At 38.2% G+C, this 20434-nt stretch overlaps 1 protein-coding gene across 1 annotated transcript in view; it reads left to right on the forward strand.

Moving 5' to 3' along the window:
- SVEP1 (sushi, von Willebrand factor type A, EGF and pentraxin domain containing 1) overlaps positions 1-20434 on the forward strand; it is a 193131-nt gene that overhangs the window by 57534 nt on the left and 115163 nt on the right. Inside the window, exons 4-5 of the mRNA XM_003407810.4 lie at positions 13125-13283; positions 14129-14308. Of these exons, the coding sequence (XP_003407858.2) occupies positions 13125-13283; positions 14129-14308 (339 nt within the window). The remainder of the gene's footprint in view (positions 1-13124; positions 13284-14128; positions 14309-20434) is intronic.

Below are 20434 nucleotides of genomic sequence, written 5' to 3' on the forward strand. Positions count from 1 at the left end.
ATACCATGTGATTGCTAATTAAAAATGGCCAATACCAGTCCATTTCAGCTGATTAATGCCGAGGATATCGATTTTTGTGTGTTCCATTTCATTTTTGTTGACTTCCAATTTTTCTAGATTCATACTTCGTACATTCTATGTTCTGATTATTAACGGATGTTTGCATTTGTTTCTTCTCATTTTGGGTCATGCCACATCAGCAAATGAAGGTTCCAAAAGCTTAACTTCATCCATGTCATTAAGGTTGACTCCACTTTGAGGAGTCAGCTCTTCCCCAGTCATATTTTCAGTGCCTTCCAACCTGAGGGGCTTATCTTCGGACACTGTATCAGAAAATGTTCCGCTGCTATTCCTAAGGTTTTCACTGGCCAATTTTTCCAGGAGTGGACTGCCATGTCCCTCTTCTAATCTGTCTTAGTCTGGAAGCTTTGCTGAAACCCGTCCACCATGGGCAACCCTGCTGGTATTTGAAGTACTAGTGGCATAGCTTCCAGAATCACAGCAACATGCAAGCCACCACAGTATGACAAACTGACCAAAAAAAACCTGTTGCCGTTAAGCCAATTCCAACTCAGTGCAACTGTATAGAACAGAGTAGAGCTGCCCCATAGAGTTTCCAAGGCTGAAATCTTTATGGAAGTAGACTGCACATCTTTCTCCCTGTAGCGGCTTGTGGGTTCGAACCTCCAGCCTTTCAGTTAGCAGCCGAGCACTTTAACCTCTGTGCCATCAGGGTTCTTTATGAAAGCTAAAGGCCGTGATTAAAGAAAGGTTTTCAGGTACCAAGAGTTTAAATTGTGCTGGAGGTTTTTCACATTGAGGCAATGCACCCTGGTAAGATTTGGGAGTGAGAAGTAAACAGTTCTTTTATAAAATGAAAGCTAATTAAAAAAAAAATTTTTTTTAAAGGTACCACAAAAACTTTTTCAGGCAGATCCATTTAGGTCAGAGTACATATGAATGTTACGGTTCTAGAAACCGGTTCTCTTAAGATGATCCATGCCACATTGGTATGCCTCCTGCAAGTCTTTGTGAACTTATCTTCTTTATATGCAGAAGAGGAAACTGAGTCTTACAGAACTTAAGAAGTTTGCCTAAAGTAATGCAGCTAGAAATCGGTAGAGCTAACATCCAGACACAGCTGTCTCTCACCCCAGAGTCCATGCCGTCTCTGTGACATTGCTTATAATCCATCCACATCCTTACACAGTCATTATCCTTCAAGGAAATGATCCAGAGATATTTTGCTGCTCTCTCCAAGATACGTTTAAAGTGAATAGCAGCTTCCTTGTTATAGCTCAGTATCCCCAGTGTTAGGCTCTGTGGGGTCTGCGCAGGGTTTGTGCTCACTAAATGTTAGATGATTAGTCAAGTTTGGAATTGTTAGCGATTTGAAAATGATAGCCCAAGCTAGTGAAGTTAGGCTACAGTGGTTCAAACTGATAATCACCATGTGCCTTGCTAAGTGCTGATGATGCCAACTGAGAGGATGTCAACTATTGATAGCAGTTAGTGACCTGAATCCGGGGCATGGATAATGGTTCTCTCACTTATGACCTGTGTTTTCTGGGCAAGTTATTTCACCACTATGGGCCTCAGTTTCCTTGTCTGCAAAGTGGAATTAATAATAGTAGGATTGTTGTAACAATTAAGAGAGATAATGCTTGTAAAAAGCTTACTACAGTGTTTGGCGTATAGTAAGTGCTTGATAAATATGAATTATTATCCTATACCAGTGGTTCTCAACAGGGAGCAATTTTACTCCCTGGGAATATTTGGCAATGTCTGGAGACTGTTTCGATTGTCACAGGTGGAGGTTGTCATCGCTATTGGCATTCAGTGGGTAGAGGCTAGGGCTGCTGCTAAACATTCTATAATCCACAGGGCAGCCCCTTACAAGTTCCACATGTCAACAGTACTGAGGTTGAAGGACTGTGCTCTATACTGACAAACTGAATTAATGCTCTAAAGTGAGAGTCAAAAAAATTAGAGAAGTGTCTCTTTTTAAACAGTTATAGAGGAAATATCAAAGTCATGTGACTCTACTAGGGTCGAATTATCTCTCTGGGTATCAAGTCCTTTCCTGGCTCTAAATATTGGCTCGTTTATTCCCTTTGTCTAGAATATCCCATGTCTTGTCTGCTTGTTCAGTTCTTAACCAGTGTTTCGGGACTCCTCACAAACTCAGTGTTCCTATGAAACCTTTTCTCTCCTCTTCTTCCATAGATGCATTGCCCTGACACAGTTAGACCCAGATTTTTTGCTTTTCTTAAATATCATTTCTATGTTCACACTTACCACGTGGTATTATAATTTTTGGTAGATTTTTCTCCGCTAATATTCTCTGAATTCTTTTAGGAGAGGGTTATATCTCTTTCATTTTTTTATTCCCTCTGCTACCCAGCACCTGGTCTTGGAGTAAGCATTAATTTTTGGTGAATGAGTGAATGAGTAAATAAATAAAACAAACAGCAGGTTTAGATACTAAAACACAGCATATGGAAACTCTGCTTGGTTCCCATCTCCCTGAGAATTTTCCATTCCTTTTTTGGAGAAGTGAAGGTGAACAAGTCTACTGACCCTGAGAAGCGCTGGCTTAGAATCAAAGTAAGCCATCTGCAAGGCAGAGTTCAGCAATAGGAAGTGGCTAATCACACATTTATCTCTTTCATGTTATCTAGTTACTGAGATTATTTCCAAATTTATTCCTACAAGCAGTGGTATTGTGTGTGTTTAAAGCTGTTTGCATGTATTGATGTTTAGAATAGTGTTTTCATTCATGTAACAGTGCAAGACATGGCATTCCAGATTTACTATGGATTTTTACTCTTTAAGAAATCATTTAACAAATACGTAATGTTAATTGTTGGGCAATTTTCCGTTAAACCTTGAGATTTGTAAATTTTATCAAAATATGGAAGCAATTATAAAAAGAAATTCATGAACTGTAAAACAAATTATAAGAAAAAAATAAATTAACACACATTATGTGTACAATACGTAAGGCAAAACTAGAAAAATTAAGTGCCTTAAATTCTCCTTACTGCTGGGCAGGTACAAAAATTCTAGTTCTCTACTAAGCCTCCACTGATACTATCCAGACTGGGAGGAGTAGAAATGCCTGACACCACGGGGAGGGGAGGGGTAGCCTCATTACAGCTGGATGGTGGTGAAATTTCTGACCCTCTACTAGCCCTCTTCTAGCCCTTCTCTGATATTACCCCCGTAAGGAGAGGGAGAAAAAAAAAAAAAATTCTGGGTCTGTTGAGCAAACAGACACACACCATCCCCCCCTTCTGTGAGCTTCACTGACACCTCAGGACACCAGGTCTCATTACCATCCAGCAAGGATGCAAGCCTGGACTCCCTACTTGCATTTTCTGATACCACTCCAGTGGGCTGTCAGGGTACCTTGCTTTGTTGTTGTTGTTAGGTGCTGTCGAGTCAGTTCCGACTCACAGCGACCCCATGCACAATGGAACAAAACACTGCTTGGTCCTGCATCATCCTCACAATCACTGCTGTGTTTGAGCCCATTGTTGTAGCCACTGTGTCGATCCATCTCATTGAGGGTCTCCCTCTCTTTCGCGGACCCTCTACTTTAACACGCATGATCTCTTTTTCCAGGGACTGGTCTCTCCTAATTACATGTCCAAATTAAGCAAGACAAAGTCTCACTATCCTCGCTTCTGTGGAGCATTTTGGCTGTACTTCATCCAGAAGTGCCGTGCTACAGCCTTGCAAAGATGGAAGTCTAGACATCTAGCTCCGCCTTTGCTAGTATGGATGGGAGTGAGGCCACGGTTGTTTTTGTTTGTTTTGTTTTTTTCTGCAGTGTTTGGCTGGGGTAGAGTGATTATTGTCTAAAAGTTTCCTGTCTTGCTAGGCTACCCCTTTCCTGATCCTTTGGTTAGAGAGAGCAGGATTTTGTTGGGGCTTTTTTTTTTCTTTCCTGTGCCCATTGGTGTTTCTCGGTTGCCCGCTTCTTCAGGTACAAGTCTGGAATATGTGAGAAAATAGAAAACACAGGGAACTCAACACGATGTTTTTCCATGGACCCCAAATTTCCTAGCTGATCTGCCTTCTTACATTCATCTTTCAGAGTCTTCTTACAATTATTTTGTATATAACGCTCAGGGTTTCTAGTTGTCCTTAGCCAGGAGGAATAGGAAAAGTTATGTCTGCACTGTTTTCCCAGAAATGGATGCCCGCTACTTTTTGTGTTTGTCATTTCCTCTCTGTTGGCAGATTTTTCCTTCTTGCTTGTGTCAGTCCAACAGTTGCATTGCTCTTCAGGTGTTAATTTAATTTAATTAGGGATACCCTTTTTAGAAGCATAGTAATGTCTGTTTTTCATCTGGTGCCTGATGATGACTATTATTTCTACTGAAACAAAATGGAAAGTGGAAAAAAAAAAGTTAGTGGCCAATAAGTACACTAAGTAAAGAATAATAACTTAGAAAGTGTTTAATGGAGAAAAACAGAGAAATAATTTAGCAAAATATATTAATTAATCATAGCTCAAGCTCTTCTTAAATTGTCCTTAAGTATAGGAATATGTGGGAGGAAATATATCATACCATGTGCTTAAGAATGAAATGTTATTGCCCTCCAAAATCACTCTCCAAAATGCACCCAAAGTAGTCTCATCATACACCCTGACTTAAAACCTTCCCATTGTTTATAGAATAAAGTCCTAGCTTTTTAGTGTGCCTTACCTACCCCTGATGAATTTTACTCACTTACCTTTCCACCCTCACCCTTCACTGCACACCAGCCAAGAGTGAGCTCTCTCTCTCTTTTTTTTTCCAGACATACCATGCTTTCTCTTGTCTCTGGGCCTGCACATGCCAGTCCCTCTGCTTAGAATGCCATCACCCAGCTCTTGTTCCTCCCATCACTGCTATTCATGGTTCTGGTCTAACTTTTCAAATCACTTTGACCAACAAATCTTACCTGCCTACCCCACCCTTGCCTCAGGTCTGGATGATGTCACTCTTATATGTTGTCATAACACGTGGTACATTGCCCTTATTTAATTATCTGTCTGAAACCACAAGTTTTGTGAGGGCACAGCAGAGTTCTGTGTTATTCTTGGCTCTACCCCCATTACCCCATTATCTGTCACATCCTTTCCATAGTTACAGAGGGTCATGAAATTTTTGTTTTACAACTACTTGGCTGTAGACATGATCACCCATGCTGTAGGGATGGAAAAACCAGTTTTCCAGTTGATTATATAACTTAGAGAAGGTCAGACAGTGTCAGAGCGAGTAATAATTTGCAGAATTCTTACTCTTGTACTCAATCCTTTGCACCACACCCTACTGTAATGGATGAAATGGAAGCAAGGTGGTGACATGGTGAAATTTAATATGTTGAAAGCAACGCGATTGCCAAAGTAAAATATTTGCAATTTTATTTACACACAAATTATTCAGAAGATAATCCAAGCATTTTAATATGGGACTATTAAAGGAAAAAAATATTAGATGACTGGAGTACTTCAAGGTGCAGTAGACTAGACCACACAGATCAGCAGAATGAATGCTAGGCAGATCAGATCATTCTGAAGCAGGTCTTATGCAAACTATATAAGGAAATCAGTTAAACATGTCAATCGACTCCTTTAAGTATTTATTGAATATCTTTAGGTACTTTGAGAGCTATGATTGTTTCACAGTCCTTGCCTTAAAGCAGCTTATTATGCTATAGAGTCTTAATTACTATAAACGAGTTAGAATGTGTGTCATGAACCAAGAGTTGTGATTTATCCAGTCCTAAGCAATTGGGAGTGAAAGAAAAAAAATGATGTGATCTACACGAGACACAAATGCTGTAGCTGTGCAAAACAGTTTATCTTTACTTAAGGAGCTGATGAGTTTGAATGATGAGCAAGATTTGGACACATTGAAATGGGAGATGCTATTGTGGAGAACAAAAAGTACAGGCATAGTGGATTCAAAGCAAAAAAGGTAAGGAGTAAGGACTAGATTGGATAGGAACTTGAATTCCAGGCTACAGAGATGGCCTTCGGCTTATTGGCAATGGTGAGCTATTGAAGAATTTTGAGCAGAGAAGAGGTATGATCAAAGCAGCATTTTAGCCGTATTAATTTGGCATCTGTGGACAGACATCAATCTGAAGTAACCTAGAAAAAGATGTATGTATGGAGTTTACAACATCAATCTAGGTATAAAACAAAGTCCTACATAAAGTCAGCAGCACTGGGCATGGAAAACAGCAACTGATATAAGCCACACTTCCAAACACCTACAGACCTTAGTGTCTTATTGAATGGTAGGTGGAGGAGATGAGGAAGGGGAAAGATCAAAGGCAACTGTAATATTTCAAACCTGAGATTTTACTCATAACTTATCCCTCTTTATAGGCTCCGAAAGGAAACAAGGTCGATGACAAACACCATGCTTCATTCAGACTCTATTCCTTTCTGGTCAGTAAGGTCAAGTGTTATTAGGTCCAAGGTGTATTGATTATTTCCTTCCTTAGGACAGGCAGATATGCATCAGTACAGTTGTAAAAGTTGTTAAAGTATTGACAAACTTATGTACCAGTTGGTAAATAGCTGCTGTCCCAAGTCACCTGAGTGCCCCTTAACTGAATTGTCCCCTTTTCCAGGATCACTGGCCCATTCCACCATCCAGCACCTATAGAGATAGTATTTGGCAAATCACTCAGCATGTAAAACCCTGCTTTGCTGCTACAGCTACTGCAGTCTCTTCTCGTTGATCAGAGACCACATCATTCTGGGTTATAATATTTTGAATATCACCAGTGGCATTTTCTCCCAGAAGGTCCTCAAGTTCTTCAAGCAAATACACTTCTGTTGGGCCTACACATATCTGAATCTCAGGGATGGGTCTACCTTAGATTCAAGTTGAAACTCAATTATACTGAAATTCACAGGACCTCATATTTAAATCATGATTAGCTGGTAATTTAAAAAACTGTTAACAGTGCTGATGAGAGCACAGTAAGACGTGTGCTTTCATTCCTGATAATAAGAATATAAAATAATTAGACAGTAGGCTCACCAGTTTTTAAAAATTAATATTGTTTTACCTAAAAAATTTTTTAAATGCATCAAAGATTTAAGTGAATAAGCTATTTATTAAAAAATTGTTTAAAATTGTAAAAAATTTGGAATTATTCTAAGTGTCTGCCTTAGTTATCCAGTGCTGCTATAACAGAAATACCACAAGTGGATGGTTTTAACAAACAGAAATTTATTGTCTCACAATGTAGGAGGCTAGAAGTCCAAATTCAGGGCACCAGCTCCAGGGGAAGGCTTTCTCTTTCTGTCCACTCTGGGGAAAGGCCCTTGTCATCAATCTTCCCATGGGCCTAGGAGTTTCTTAGCACAGGGACCCCAGGTCCAAAGAATGTGCTCTGCCCCTGGCTCTTCTTTCTTGGTGGTATCAGGCCCCTCTCTGCTCACTTCTCTCTTTTATAACTCAAAAGTGATTGACTCAAGATACAAACTAATTCTGTAGATTGTGTCCTGCCTCATTAACATAACTGAATCTAATCTTGTCTCATTAACATCTTCAAGGTTAGGATTTAGGACACATAGGATAATTACAGGACATGAGATCACAAAATGGCAGACAACCACACAGTACTAAGAATCATGGCCTAGCCAAGTTGACACATATTTTGGTGGGGGGACACAATTCAATCCATAACAAAGTCAAACATTAAAAGAATAGTTAAACCAGAGTGGCTTAAATTATGGTAGATTTTCTTCTTAAGACAATTCAGAATTAGCTATTTTAGAAAAAAATAAGATTAAACATAGTTTTAAAAATCTCCAGAGGTCTCTCCTAAAAGTGCTTGCCCACAAAATTATAAAATTCAGGCTAATCTCACATTTCTCATCCAGACAGTAAACACCTTAAGACAAGTAAGTCTACAAAGCTTTCAATGAAAAAGACTTTGCCTAAGTATTCTGTACTCAACCAGTTTGTATTTATGTATGACTGTATGTGTGTGTGTATGCGTGTGTGTGTGTACATTTATAGAAATTCTTAACATATGACAATTACTTTGCTGTTCCATCCTCTTTTGGCAACAATCATTTGAGGATTTTGTATTTTGTTTTTTGATAGGCTTATCCTGATCCATTAGTAATCTCTTGGCTAGTCTGAGCAGGTGCTGACTTTTGCAACATGGTATCCTGCAGTTTGGATACCATTTCTTGCTATGGCACCACACAGGGCTCAAAATTATAATTTTGTCCAAGTGGTCTGTAGTCCAGCCAAATGTGCTAACCACTTATAAGAAGATTGGCAGGGTGCCAGTTGGTTGGGATGTGCAGAATCTGGGGTGGTTGAAAATCTCCTCACCTAATTCATCATTGAAAACAGAAAGAATCTTGGCTATCTAACAGAAAACAAAGCCCCTTGTGTACATGCCTGGTCCTTGTCTTGTATTTTTGAAGATATTGACTCAGGATGAGGAAAAGTCATTCCCTTCTAGGGCAACAGATCTCTGTGCTCAAAATTCTAGAACAAAGTGAAATAAATCATACACAAAAGGATAAATTCTGTAGGATTCACATATATGAAATATCTGGAATAGGCAAATGCATAGAAATAAAAAATAGATTAATAGTTACGATGGACTGAGGGAGGATGGGAGTTATTGCTTAAGGGGTATTGAGTTTCTTTTTAAAAAAAATCCTAGCACAACTTTTCTAGGAATAGATTTCTTATTCAGCTCAAATCCATGAAGTGAAGAAGAAGAAGATTATAATAATAAAAAGCCTTTTTCTGAGGGCCCAGGTATGTGCTTTGTGCCTTGTCTAGAAATAGCAGTATCTTCTGGTGGCGTAGTGGTTAAGCGCTACAGCTGCTAACCAAAGGGTCGGCAGTTTGAATCCGCCAGGCACTCCTTGGAAACTCTACCAGATAGTTCTCCTCTGTCCTGTAGGGTTGCTATGAGTCGGAAACGACTCGATGGCAGTGGGTTTGGTTGTTTTGGTTTTGAGGGTTGTTGAGTTGTGCAGCTCTAGAGGGTGCCATTATAATCTGTGTGTCTGGGGTCCCTTGGAGATGTGTACTGTACAGCCTGAATGTAGCTGATGCAGCTGCCCTGAAACTATGTCCTCTAAGGCAAGTCATTAACCTTTAAAGATGAATTGTGCAAGGAAAACACTCTCAATATTTATCAGGGTTTTTGTTTTTTTTTAAATCTGAGATTATATATAAGAAAGAATTGTATAAAATATAAAACACTGTATAACATGTTACTAATACTAACTTAAAAAGTCATCTAAGGAATTGGTATTTAGTGGTTAAGACAGATTAGAGAGAAGAGAGACTTCTTGGTGTTTTATCATTTCCAAACTGGGTGGTATTTTAATTTATGTCAAAGAATTGGGTTAGGTCAGCTGAAGAAAAGTCTAATATTAGCACAAATGATAATTTCAAGAATCACACTTCCAGTAATAGTAGCTGATAGCCCGTCAAGATGTTTCTGAAAAGTCAAAGTGCTTATTTTAACAACAAAAAGAGCACTTAGAAATAACATTTGGTACATTTCCAGCAAGAAAGCATATCAAGAAAGGAAAAAAAAAAAAAAAAAGCAAATACCATAGCACTGTACCAACACTTGTGAAACTTGTTTAAACTACAGTTTTAGTTAGTCTTTTCAACTTTTACTTGTTTTTACATGAGGAGCTTTTCCCTCTTGGGAATCAAGGAAGTTGATTACACCTCTCCCACTAGGAATTGTGCAATGCTCTCAAATAAAGTCTGTTTTCCATTAACATTATGAATTTCACAATACATTTCCAAATGTACTTTTGGATATTTTTATCTAAACCACTGTTCTCCAGTATTGTAAATTTTTTATTACTAAAGGTTTGGAGAGTAATATTCTAAGATTAGTTCCTTCTCATATGCTATTATTTTAAAAAATAAATTATAAAAATTTTAGTCAGAATCTTTAAGTTACTTTTTAATATTATTCTGTTAATAGGAACATCAAATGTTAGCATTGGAAGGAATCACAGACATCAATAATACAACTTTTGTATTTTGTAGCAAAAAAAAAATAAAACTCGTTAACTTGTTGGTGATCCCATAGATTATTAGTCAAAAAGCCAACCTGCAACTCAGACATCTTGACTCCAAGTCTAATACCCTTCTGTTTGCTCTGTTGTTAGTCTCCTTGACATTAGTCCTCCCTCTACACCAAACCCACCCTCCACCTTCCAACAGCACTTCTTTTCCCTTGTTCCCCTTTCACTGAGTGACTGCAGGATCAGGCAATGGGACAGACAATGAGTGGGTCAGATATTTGAAGAAACCCTGAACTCTCAGAGAGTGTGTCAGAGAGACAAGTGCATATATTACGTACAGTGTACTCTGGGAGCATAGAAGAGAAGGCAAGGAGAACCTTTGAAGAGTGGGCAAGAGTCTTGAAGGATGTTGGAAGTTTACTTAGAGAAATGAAAGTGTTTGCAAAGGCAGAAGCTAAATGGATAATATGAAAAGGAAATAATATTACCAAGCATCAGAGCATCTACTGAGCACAAGTCTATAAAAGCAGTAAAATTATCTCTTTTATGGTTGAGAAAATATCGGGTTGGGGGACAATATTCTAGTACTGACTGAATGCTAACTACATGCCAGGCCTTGTTGCTTTATTCATATTATTTCAATTAATCCTAACAAAAAAATTATAAAGGAAGTATTATCATTACGCATGAAGAAACTTAAGTCTTGGAGAAATTAAGTAAATTGCTTGAAATCCCAAGAGCAATAAATTGGAGGTTGAGGGTGGGACAGACTAGCTCTGCTTGATTCTGAAGCAGGTTCTAATCAGGATTTGAAATTCACTGGTGAGAAGGTAACAGAGAGATCAAAAATACCTTTATATGCCAGACTAAAGAGATAGGGCTTTATTCTCTTGGTGCAGTTTTTAGGCAGAAAGTGATTTGATAAAGTTTATACCTTAGAAAAACGTTCAGATAGCAACATCCATGAATTGAAGGGAAGAGACAGCTGTCTTCTTTGTCAGTTTTTCTACTCAGCATTCGTGTCTCTCCCATATACTAGCAGAAGCTCTTTACATATTAAGTTTCTTTCTCCATAGGACAGTTTTGCTTATTTGTTTTTTTATTAAATCATTCAAGATTTTAAAAAATATTTAATATTATCTTTGAACATCTACTTATTTACCCACTATAACTTTGGCAAGTTACTTAATCTCTTAGTGCCTTAGTTTCCTTATCTGTAAAATGGAATTGATAGAATGATTTATACAGGTGGAAAATCTAAAATGAATCTAAGAGAGAAAAGTCACAATTTTAAAGGTATTTAAGGAGATTAAAAAAGGTAATATTTATAAAACACATAGAACAATACCTGGGACGTGGTGAATGCTATGTAAGCATTTGCTAAAAAAATACTTATCACTCACAAGCTGCATAACCTTATTCATGTCATTAAATCTCTCTAAGCCCCCATTTTCTTATTTTTAAAAATGGATATACTTATTAATAATATCAATACATGTCTTAGTTATGTAGTGCTGCTATAACAGAAATACCACAAGTGGGTGACTTTAATAAAGAGAAATTTATTCTTTCACAGCCTGTTGTTGTTGTTAGGTGCTGTTGAGTCGGTTTCAACTCATAGGGACCCTATAGGACAGAACAGAACTGTCCCATAGGGTTTCTAAGGAGCGGCTGGTAGATTTGAACTGCCGACCCGTTGGTTAGCAGTCTAGCCCTTAACCGTTGTGCCACCAGGGTTCCTTTCACAGTGTAGGAGGCTAAAAATGCAAATTCAGGGCATCAGCTCCAGGGGAAGTCTTTCTCTCTCAGTGGGCTCTGGGGGAAGTTCCTTGTCATCAATCTTCCCTGGTGCAGGAGCTTCTCAGTGTAGGACCCCAAGTCCAAAGGACGCACTCTTCTCCTGGCCCATGTTTCTTGGTGGTATGAGGTCTCCCTGTCTCTCTGCTGGCTTCTCTCTTTTATATCTCAAAAGTGATTGACTCAAGACACAACCTAACCTTGTAGATTGAATCCTGCCTTATTAACAAAACTGCCTCTAATCCTGCCTCATTAACATCATAGAAGTAGGATTTACAACACACAGGAAAATCACATCAGATCACAAAATGGTGAACAATCATGAGAATCATAGCCTAGCCAAATTGACACACATTCTGGGAGGACACAATTCAATTCATAACATTACATATGTTAATAATGTTATTAATGATAATACTGTGAGGATTAAAACTGGGATAATTTATATAAAATACTATCACATAATAAGTGCACATCACTTGGTTGTTACTGTTTATTAATAATCAAATGCATAGTGGGACCATGTTACATTTATTTGGCCTAACTCAGTGCTGCAATGCCCTTTATTCCACAATTCCTCTATTATCGAATGCTTAATTTGGGGTTATTTTACAGATGTGTAAATTCAGAGAGATTAAGTTACAAATTCACAGTGCAGAGCGAGGATTGGCAGCAAGGTCAATTAGATCCCACTTTTAATCTTTTTTTTTTTCCTTGAACTTGGGAAAAGCAGGCTCTTTATTTTTTTCTACTTCAAACGGTCTATTTCCCATCACTTGGGTTATTTCTCTTCATCCTTTGTCAAGTGCTTTGAACAGAAACAATCAGCTGTGTGCTTTTTGCACATCTACAGTTATTCTCTGCTGAAAGGATCTGAGTGTACGGGTGGCGGAGGTGGAGCTTCATGGGAGGGGGAGATGGAATAGGGGATAAACCATATATGTAAAGTCGTGTTTTTTTTTTTAAATGAAGGATCACTAATTTCTTTCAGTCCTTTAACATATATTGCTATTTTCAGTTGCCCGCAAATAAGCCCACACTTACCATGCAGCATTGTGTTGTAATTATAGTTAATTATAGGCCACAGAAGGCCATTTCATAACCTGCAAATAAACTTTTCAAAAATTTTTTGGTTTCTCCTCTCCTTTGAATTATATTTTATTTCTATGAATAGCTTTTGTTTGGCTTTTTTTTTCCCCCTCTGATTTCTTTCCAAATTTTTTTGAATATCAAATGACGTACCACATGAAATGGACTTCTGTTGCTTGTTGTCTGCCCACAGCTTGCCCATCAGGGACATACAAGCCTGAAGGCTCACCAGGAGGGATCAGCACTTGCATTCTGTGTCCTGATGAAAATCACACCTCTCCACCTGGAAGCACGACCCCTGAGGACTGTGTCTGCAAGGAGGGCTACCGGGCGTCCGGGCAGACCTGCGAAGGTCAGTCTCCACCATACCGTGTAAATATTGGCAGATAGGAAGTCCTGGAGCTGACTGATCTCTGTGAGGGCAATAATGCTCATGTTTTAATCCAATTTATTTATAATGAACTTTAACATTGCTTTCTCTAATCATATGGGGGGGGGGATGATATTTGCTTTGATTATGCAGCATTTTTTATTATCACTAAACACACCCTCATCTTGCTCCAGATAAAGGGGTCTGAGATCCTAGGAGTGATTAAACAATGAAATCAGAAAGGTTTAGTACATGGAAAAAATGAATCTAAGAGAGAAAAGTCACAGTTTTAACAACATATTTGGAGAATGAGTGAGCTAATAAGGGCTCTGGTGATAGTCAATTCTATTTTTTTTTTTTTTTTAAACTTTGTAGGTGAAGTGTCTCAGTGTTTATTCATATCGAAATTTTTGAAAATAGTATATACCATGCACAAGAAGCTGTGACTCTTGGAGTTTGTGGCAAATACATTTTGCTATCCTTCTTTATTCTTTTCTATTTTGTGCCACCTTAATTAAGGGGGAAAAAAGCTAGTGACTTGTGAAGGTCAAGCACTAGGACATCTCATATCCACAAAGGTAGGAAAATAAACATTTTTTAAAGCTTAAAAAAATAATATTTAACCTGCATTTAAGATTTAATTGAAAGTAAATACCTCATAGGAGTCAGATGTAAAGGTTTTTCTTCCATGTATATGCTTAGAAATTTAAATGTAAGAAATGGGAACGCTGAGGGGAATTGAGATGGAATGTTCCCTTTAAGAAGAAAAGACTATATCATATACAAAGGCCAATTTTGCTTTTCGCTCTTATTCCTGTAAATGTTAGTTGTCCACTGCCCTACCCTGAAGCCTCCTGAAAACGGCTACTTTATCCAGAACACTTGCAACAACCACTTCAATGCAGCCTGTGGGGTCCGATGTCTCCCTGGATTTGACCTCGTGGGAAGCAGCATCCTCTTGTGTCTACCCAATGGCATGTGGTCTGGTTCAGAGAGTTCCTGCAGAGGTATGCAGACTGCCAATTCACATTGTTTTTTTGATTGCTGTGCTTGAGTTCCTTGATTTCAATTCTAATGGACCAGTCAGTTCTATGTTTCTTTTGATTTCGTAGACCACAGACCACAGAAAGAAGAAAAGTTATAGGAAGTTTGAAGTCAGAATTACTAAGTTCAGTTGAGCACATCATCATAAACTATGCCCCGTACATTCCTTTTATCAACAGGCAAAGGAACAGCCTGCCTGCAGTAAATGAACAGGTTACCCCAAACCCCAAACTTCAAGAGCCAAGACAGGGTGTCAGGGAGAGTTGTAGAATAGTCAAGGTGGAGGTTGATGCCATCTGTGACTGCAGGACCAGTCTCCTACAACAGGAACAGATGACCAGCATGTCCATCTCCACCTTTCACTTGGACTATACAGCGTTCTATAGGAAGTAAGGAATTTGTGAACGCAGGAACACAAGGAGCCTAATCAGGCCAATAGAGAAGGGAGCAATAACATGTGTAGAGCCTCAGGCTCCCACAATCAAATACACAGAAACAAGGAGCAGAATATTGCCTCTATTCATCTCCACTCTTGACATCTCCAGGACCTATTTTTCTTCTTCTTTTTCGAACTGGTGTATAGCCAGCTTCCTAAGGTTTCACTAGTATGGTTGGAAGGAAAGAATATTTAAGAAAAGGCAGGAAGGAAGCAAGCTAAAGGACTTTATGACCTCCACCAGAGGAAATACAAGATACCCAGTTGTATTTGAATTTTAAATAAAAAAGAATTTTTCTGCATAAGTAGGTCCCATGCAAGATTTGGGACTTACTTATACAAAAACAGTATTTGTTGACTTTCTGAAATTCAAATTAAACTGGACATTGTGGTTTTTTGTTTGTTTTTGTTTTTTACAAAATCTGGCAAAACCACTACTACTTCATTCCTTAGGCATCCCTTGGAAATAAACTTTCCTGGGAATTTGACTACTCCAAGAACCCAGAAATTGCCACTGGTATAGGGTAAAGGATCTCTCTTCTGGTCTTTTCTTGGCTCCTAAGCCCAAAAAGGAAGTCCACCTACTTCCAAGTTCCAGGTTATTTGTGAACCCCAGCAGACATCCAAGAAATGAGAGAAATATGAAAGCAAAAATATTTCCTAGGGAAAAAATTGCACTGACACAGTGAATGGACATAGTTAAAAGCCAAAGTAATAAATTAGAACACCTATTCAAGAAATTCTTCCACAAAGTAGAGCGAAATTTCAAAGACAGAAAAGAATGAAAGAATAGATAAAGTGACAGGAGAATAGTCACAGAAAATACAGTATTCTCATATTAGGAATCCTGAGAGAGAATGGAGTCAGTGGAGGAGAAACACTAAAAGAAGATCAAAGAATATACCCTCAGGCTGAAATCTTGAAAATACACCCAACTGAAATCTTTGATACTCAGTTTAAAATCACTTACCCAGTGCCAGAAAAAATATATTAAAAGCAGACCCACGTCTGGAAATAATCCTAGTGAAATTTCTAAATGCTCTAGAAAAATAGAGAATTATGTCTGTCTATTTCTTAGTTAGGAATAACATTACCTACAAAGGAAAGAGAATCTGACTAGCACTGTCCCCTCCCTATAATAGCCCCTCTAAATGTTGGAAGATAACAGTACATTTGGAAGAGTCTGAGGAAAAGAATTAGAATCTAGATTTCTGAACAAGCTACTGTTCATATGTGAAGGCAAAAGAAAGACATTTTCAGTTATACAGTCTCAAATGATTAAAAGTTACATACCTTTACTGAAAAATTCAACCGTATGCCTCAAAATATATTTCTATAAAGTCAAGAGTTATAAGCTCTGTGTGTGTTAAATCTTTACCCTTTCCTCCAAACACCTTGAGGCAGAAGGTAGAAAACATTCCATTTTAACATTCCACTAGCTGGCCTTCCAAAGAAGAATGGGAAAAGCTGGGTAAACTTTTAGGGTATCCTAAAAACTTCAGGATAAGGTCTAGCCCCCGCCTCCCTCTCTACTCTTCACAATCCATACCCCAAGCTTAACGCCGTAAGAAATGGCCATGTTCTCTCGGGAAGCCATCCCTTTGCAAACTATTTCCTCAGCCTTGATGGTCTGATCCCTTTGCCTTTGTCTTTGGTCATTATAACCACCCCCTTCCCCCCTCCCCCGTTGCCAGCCTCCTCAGCCTGGATTGAGTGATCTTTGTGTGTGCATCCCCACATCTGTCCTTCACCTCATTGGAACAATTACACTCTGTATCAGTTAGGATCAGACATGGGAGCACGGTAACCATGAGCGGCATGGGATAAGAGCTTTACTTTAGGAGTTGGACCTTACACGTTGTAGAAAGAATGGGAAACTGAAGGTTCCAGAGGAGAAATTGGAATATCAGAGAATTCCTGACAACTCAGTCTGAGAAACCCAACTCACCTGGCTGCTGAAGTGGAACCTACAAAGGGAGACTCTTGGGGGGGTGTAAGAGGAACTTTACTTCTGTGTAACCATACCCTGGCAGTGGACATGGGACCACCATTGGTCAATAGGGTCAGTGGCTGGGAATAAGAACTGGACTTGGAATGGAGGCAAGCAAGGACAAGCTGGGCATCTCTGTGCTTGTCCAACATTACAGCTGACTACAACCATCACTGCTTCACTTCTGCCTTCCAAAATCAAGTGCAAGTTCCTCTTTTGTCCAGCTCTAACTTGGACCACACAGGGAAGGGGATTCTGAAAAAAAAGGAATTGCCAATTTAACCAACTTGTTACAATACAACCACCACACTCTACTTTTAGCATCGGTTAACTTGTCTATCACCTCTGCAAGATGGTGAGTTCATTATAAACAAAGAATATATCTTTTCTACTTCAATCCTTGGTTATGCCTCTGGTGAATGAATGAAGACTTGAATTTAACAAATACATATATTGATAAGTACCTTAGTAAATATATACATTGATTGTTGGCGTGTCTCACTTCTTAACATTCATTTGCATTTTTCTAAGATGTGGTTGTTCTACTTTATGTAAATTCAGTTGATACATCAATGTAAATAAAATAACTATAATCAAAGTCTGAGGGATACTACGGAACCCTGGATCTTCCTAGGATCCCTTTGATTTCACCGCCAAGGCTACTACCAGTATACAGTTGTCCAGAATTAAGGTATTTGCTTGGGCCCTTTCCTCTAACTCATCATCGATGGTTAATGGATTTAGTTACTTGAGATTTGGTCTATGAAACCTACACCATATCACATTAATTCCAAAACATTTTTTCACGCCTTAACATCTCTAAAATTTAGATACAGTTTAAAATCAATGGCATGAGATCCATTCATTGGTATTATTATTTTATTACTGACATAAAATAACGGTGTCTCTGACAATCAGGGATATCTGAGATTCAATGAAATATGGCAACTGGATAGGGATTCACTTTTGTTTCAGGGTGGATAGTGTGAAGAATATACCACGGACTGCCAGAGGAACTAACAAATCTATACTGGAAGAAGTACAGCCAGAATGCTCCTTAGAAGCAAGGATGGCAAGACTTCATCTCATGTACTTTGGAAATATTATCAGGAGGGCCTAGTCCCTGGAGAAGGACATCATGCTAGGTAAAGTAAAGGGTCATCAGAAAACAGAAAGATCTTCAACGAGATGGATTGACACAGTGACTGCAACAAAGTACTCAAACATAGCAATGATTGTGAGAATGGTGCAGGAAGGACCAGGCAGTGTTTCATTCTGCTGTACATAGGGTCGCTGTGAGTCAGAACCAACTGGAAGGCACCTAACAACAACAGTATGAAGAAAGTAGTATTTTACAGATTTAACTTAAATCTATAATTAAAAGGACAGAAAAATTTTAGTCATGTTAGTTTTTTCTTGAAGATCTTCCTAAAACTGAAGCAGAAATGAAAGATCTGTGTAAAACATAAAGCCTTTTACAAATTTCGTGCTAGATTGTTAATTTTTTGTAATGTTGAAAAATAACTGGTAGCTTGGTTCTTATTCCTCCTATGTACTCTTCATAAAGCACTTAGACTCATTTTTAATTTTATCTGAATTATACATGTCTTTCTAAGGAAGTAAGGATTCTTTTGTGGTTTCCCAATAATAACTAGTTAAACCACAACATCACGGTAAATTAAATTCTATGATACTATTTTTCCTTAGAAAAATATCCGAACATTAATGAGAACCCTACATTTAACATAGGATTTATTTCATTTTCAGTAATAGATGCTATCAGAATTTGAAGGTTGACAGGAAGGATGTGTCTGAGGAAAAGTCTGATTAGTCTTGAAGAAGAGAACAGCTGGTTCTCACATTGTCTAGTACATAGTGGACTGGACTGCTCTCATAAAACAATAATTACTGCTATCTAAAAAGGCTAAATAAATATTTTGGAGTTTCTTTAGCATGAATGTAAGCCAAGACACATTTATTGCAGATTTTTGGAGCCTGTCAGAATAAGTACATAAAGACAAAGCTATGAGACTAATATATGAATTTTTAAGTAAACAAGCATATTCCTATTAAAAATGAAAATAAATAATTTTCTTGATTGAAAAAGAATGAACACTGTTTAAGGATTAAATGAGAATTATTACATATGATTTATTTTTCTCTGTGGGGCAATGAAATTTTATTAAAACCAACATTTGAGAAGCAATATAATTTGCATTTTTTTTATGAGACAGCGCCACGACTCATCTGTCACTTTGTCAGTACCGTGGCAGCTTGTGTGTTGCTGTGATGCTAGAAGCTATGCTACTGGTATTTCAAATTATCAGCAGGGTCACTCATGGAGGACAGATTTCAGTGGAGCTTCCTGACTAAGACAGACTGGGAAGAAAGACCTAGTGATCTATTTCTCAAAAAAATAACCAGTGAAACCTTAAGGATAGCGGGGGAACATTGTCTGATATAGTGCTGGAAAATGAGCCCCTCAGGTTGGAAGGTACTCAAAATACCACAAAGAGGTATTTTGTGGTAGTGATGCCTCCACAAAGTAGAGGCGACCATAATGACATGGATGGAGCCAAGCTTTCGGGACCTTCATTTGCTGATGTGGCTTGACTCTAAATAATAAGAAACAGCTACAAACATCCATTAGTAATCGGAATGTAGAATGTGCAAAGTATGAATAAAGGAAAATTGAATATTGGTATCCCAGGCATAAGTGAGCCGAAATAGACTGATATTGGCCATTTTGAATCAGACAATATTATGGTCTACTATGCTAGGAATGACAAATTGAAGAGGAACGGTGTCATATTCATCCTCAAAAGGGAAATTTCAAGATCTGTCCTGAAATGTAACATTTGTCAGTGACAGGATAATATCCATATGCCTGCAAGGAAGGCCAGTTAATATAATTATTATTCAAATTTACCCACCAACCACTAATGCCAATGATGAAGAAATTGAAGATTTTTACCAACTTCGGTAGTCTGAAGTTGATCAAACATGCATTTAAGGTGCACTGATAATTACTGGTGATTGGAATGCAAAAGTTGGAAACAAAGAATAAAGATTAGCAGTTGGAAAATATGGCCTTGGTGATAGAAATGATGCTGGAGATCGCATGATAGAATTTTGCAAGATCAGCATCTTCATTGCAAATACCTTTCTTCAACAACATAAACGGTGACTATATACTTGGACCTCGCCAGATGGAATGCACAGGAATCAAATCGGCTACATGTGTGGAAAAAGACGATGGAAAAGCTCAGTATCATCAGTCAGAACAAGGGGCTGACTGCTGAACAGACCATCAGTTGCTCATATGCAAGTTCAAGTTCAAGAAAATTAAAACAAGCCCACAGGAGCCAGAGTATGACCTTGAATATATCCCACCTAAATTTAGAGATACCTTGAGAATAGATTTGATGGATTGAACACTAATGACCAAAGATCAGATGAATTGTGGGATGACATCAAGGACATCATACATGAAGAAAGCAAAAGGTCATTAAAAAGACAGGAAAGAAAGAAAAGGTCAAAATGGGTATCAGAAGAGACTTTGAAACTTGCTGCTCTTGAACATTGAGTAGCTAAAGAGAAAGGAAGAAATGACGAAGTAAAAGAGTTGAACAAAGATTTCAAAGGGTGGCTTGAGAAGAAAAA

This window comes from Loxodonta africana, chromosome 9, assembly GCF_030014295.1.
Source record: "Loxodonta africana isolate mLoxAfr1 chromosome 9, mLoxAfr1.hap2, whole genome shotgun sequence".
NCBI lineage: Eukaryota > Metazoa > Chordata > Mammalia > Proboscidea > Elephantidae > Loxodonta > Loxodonta africana.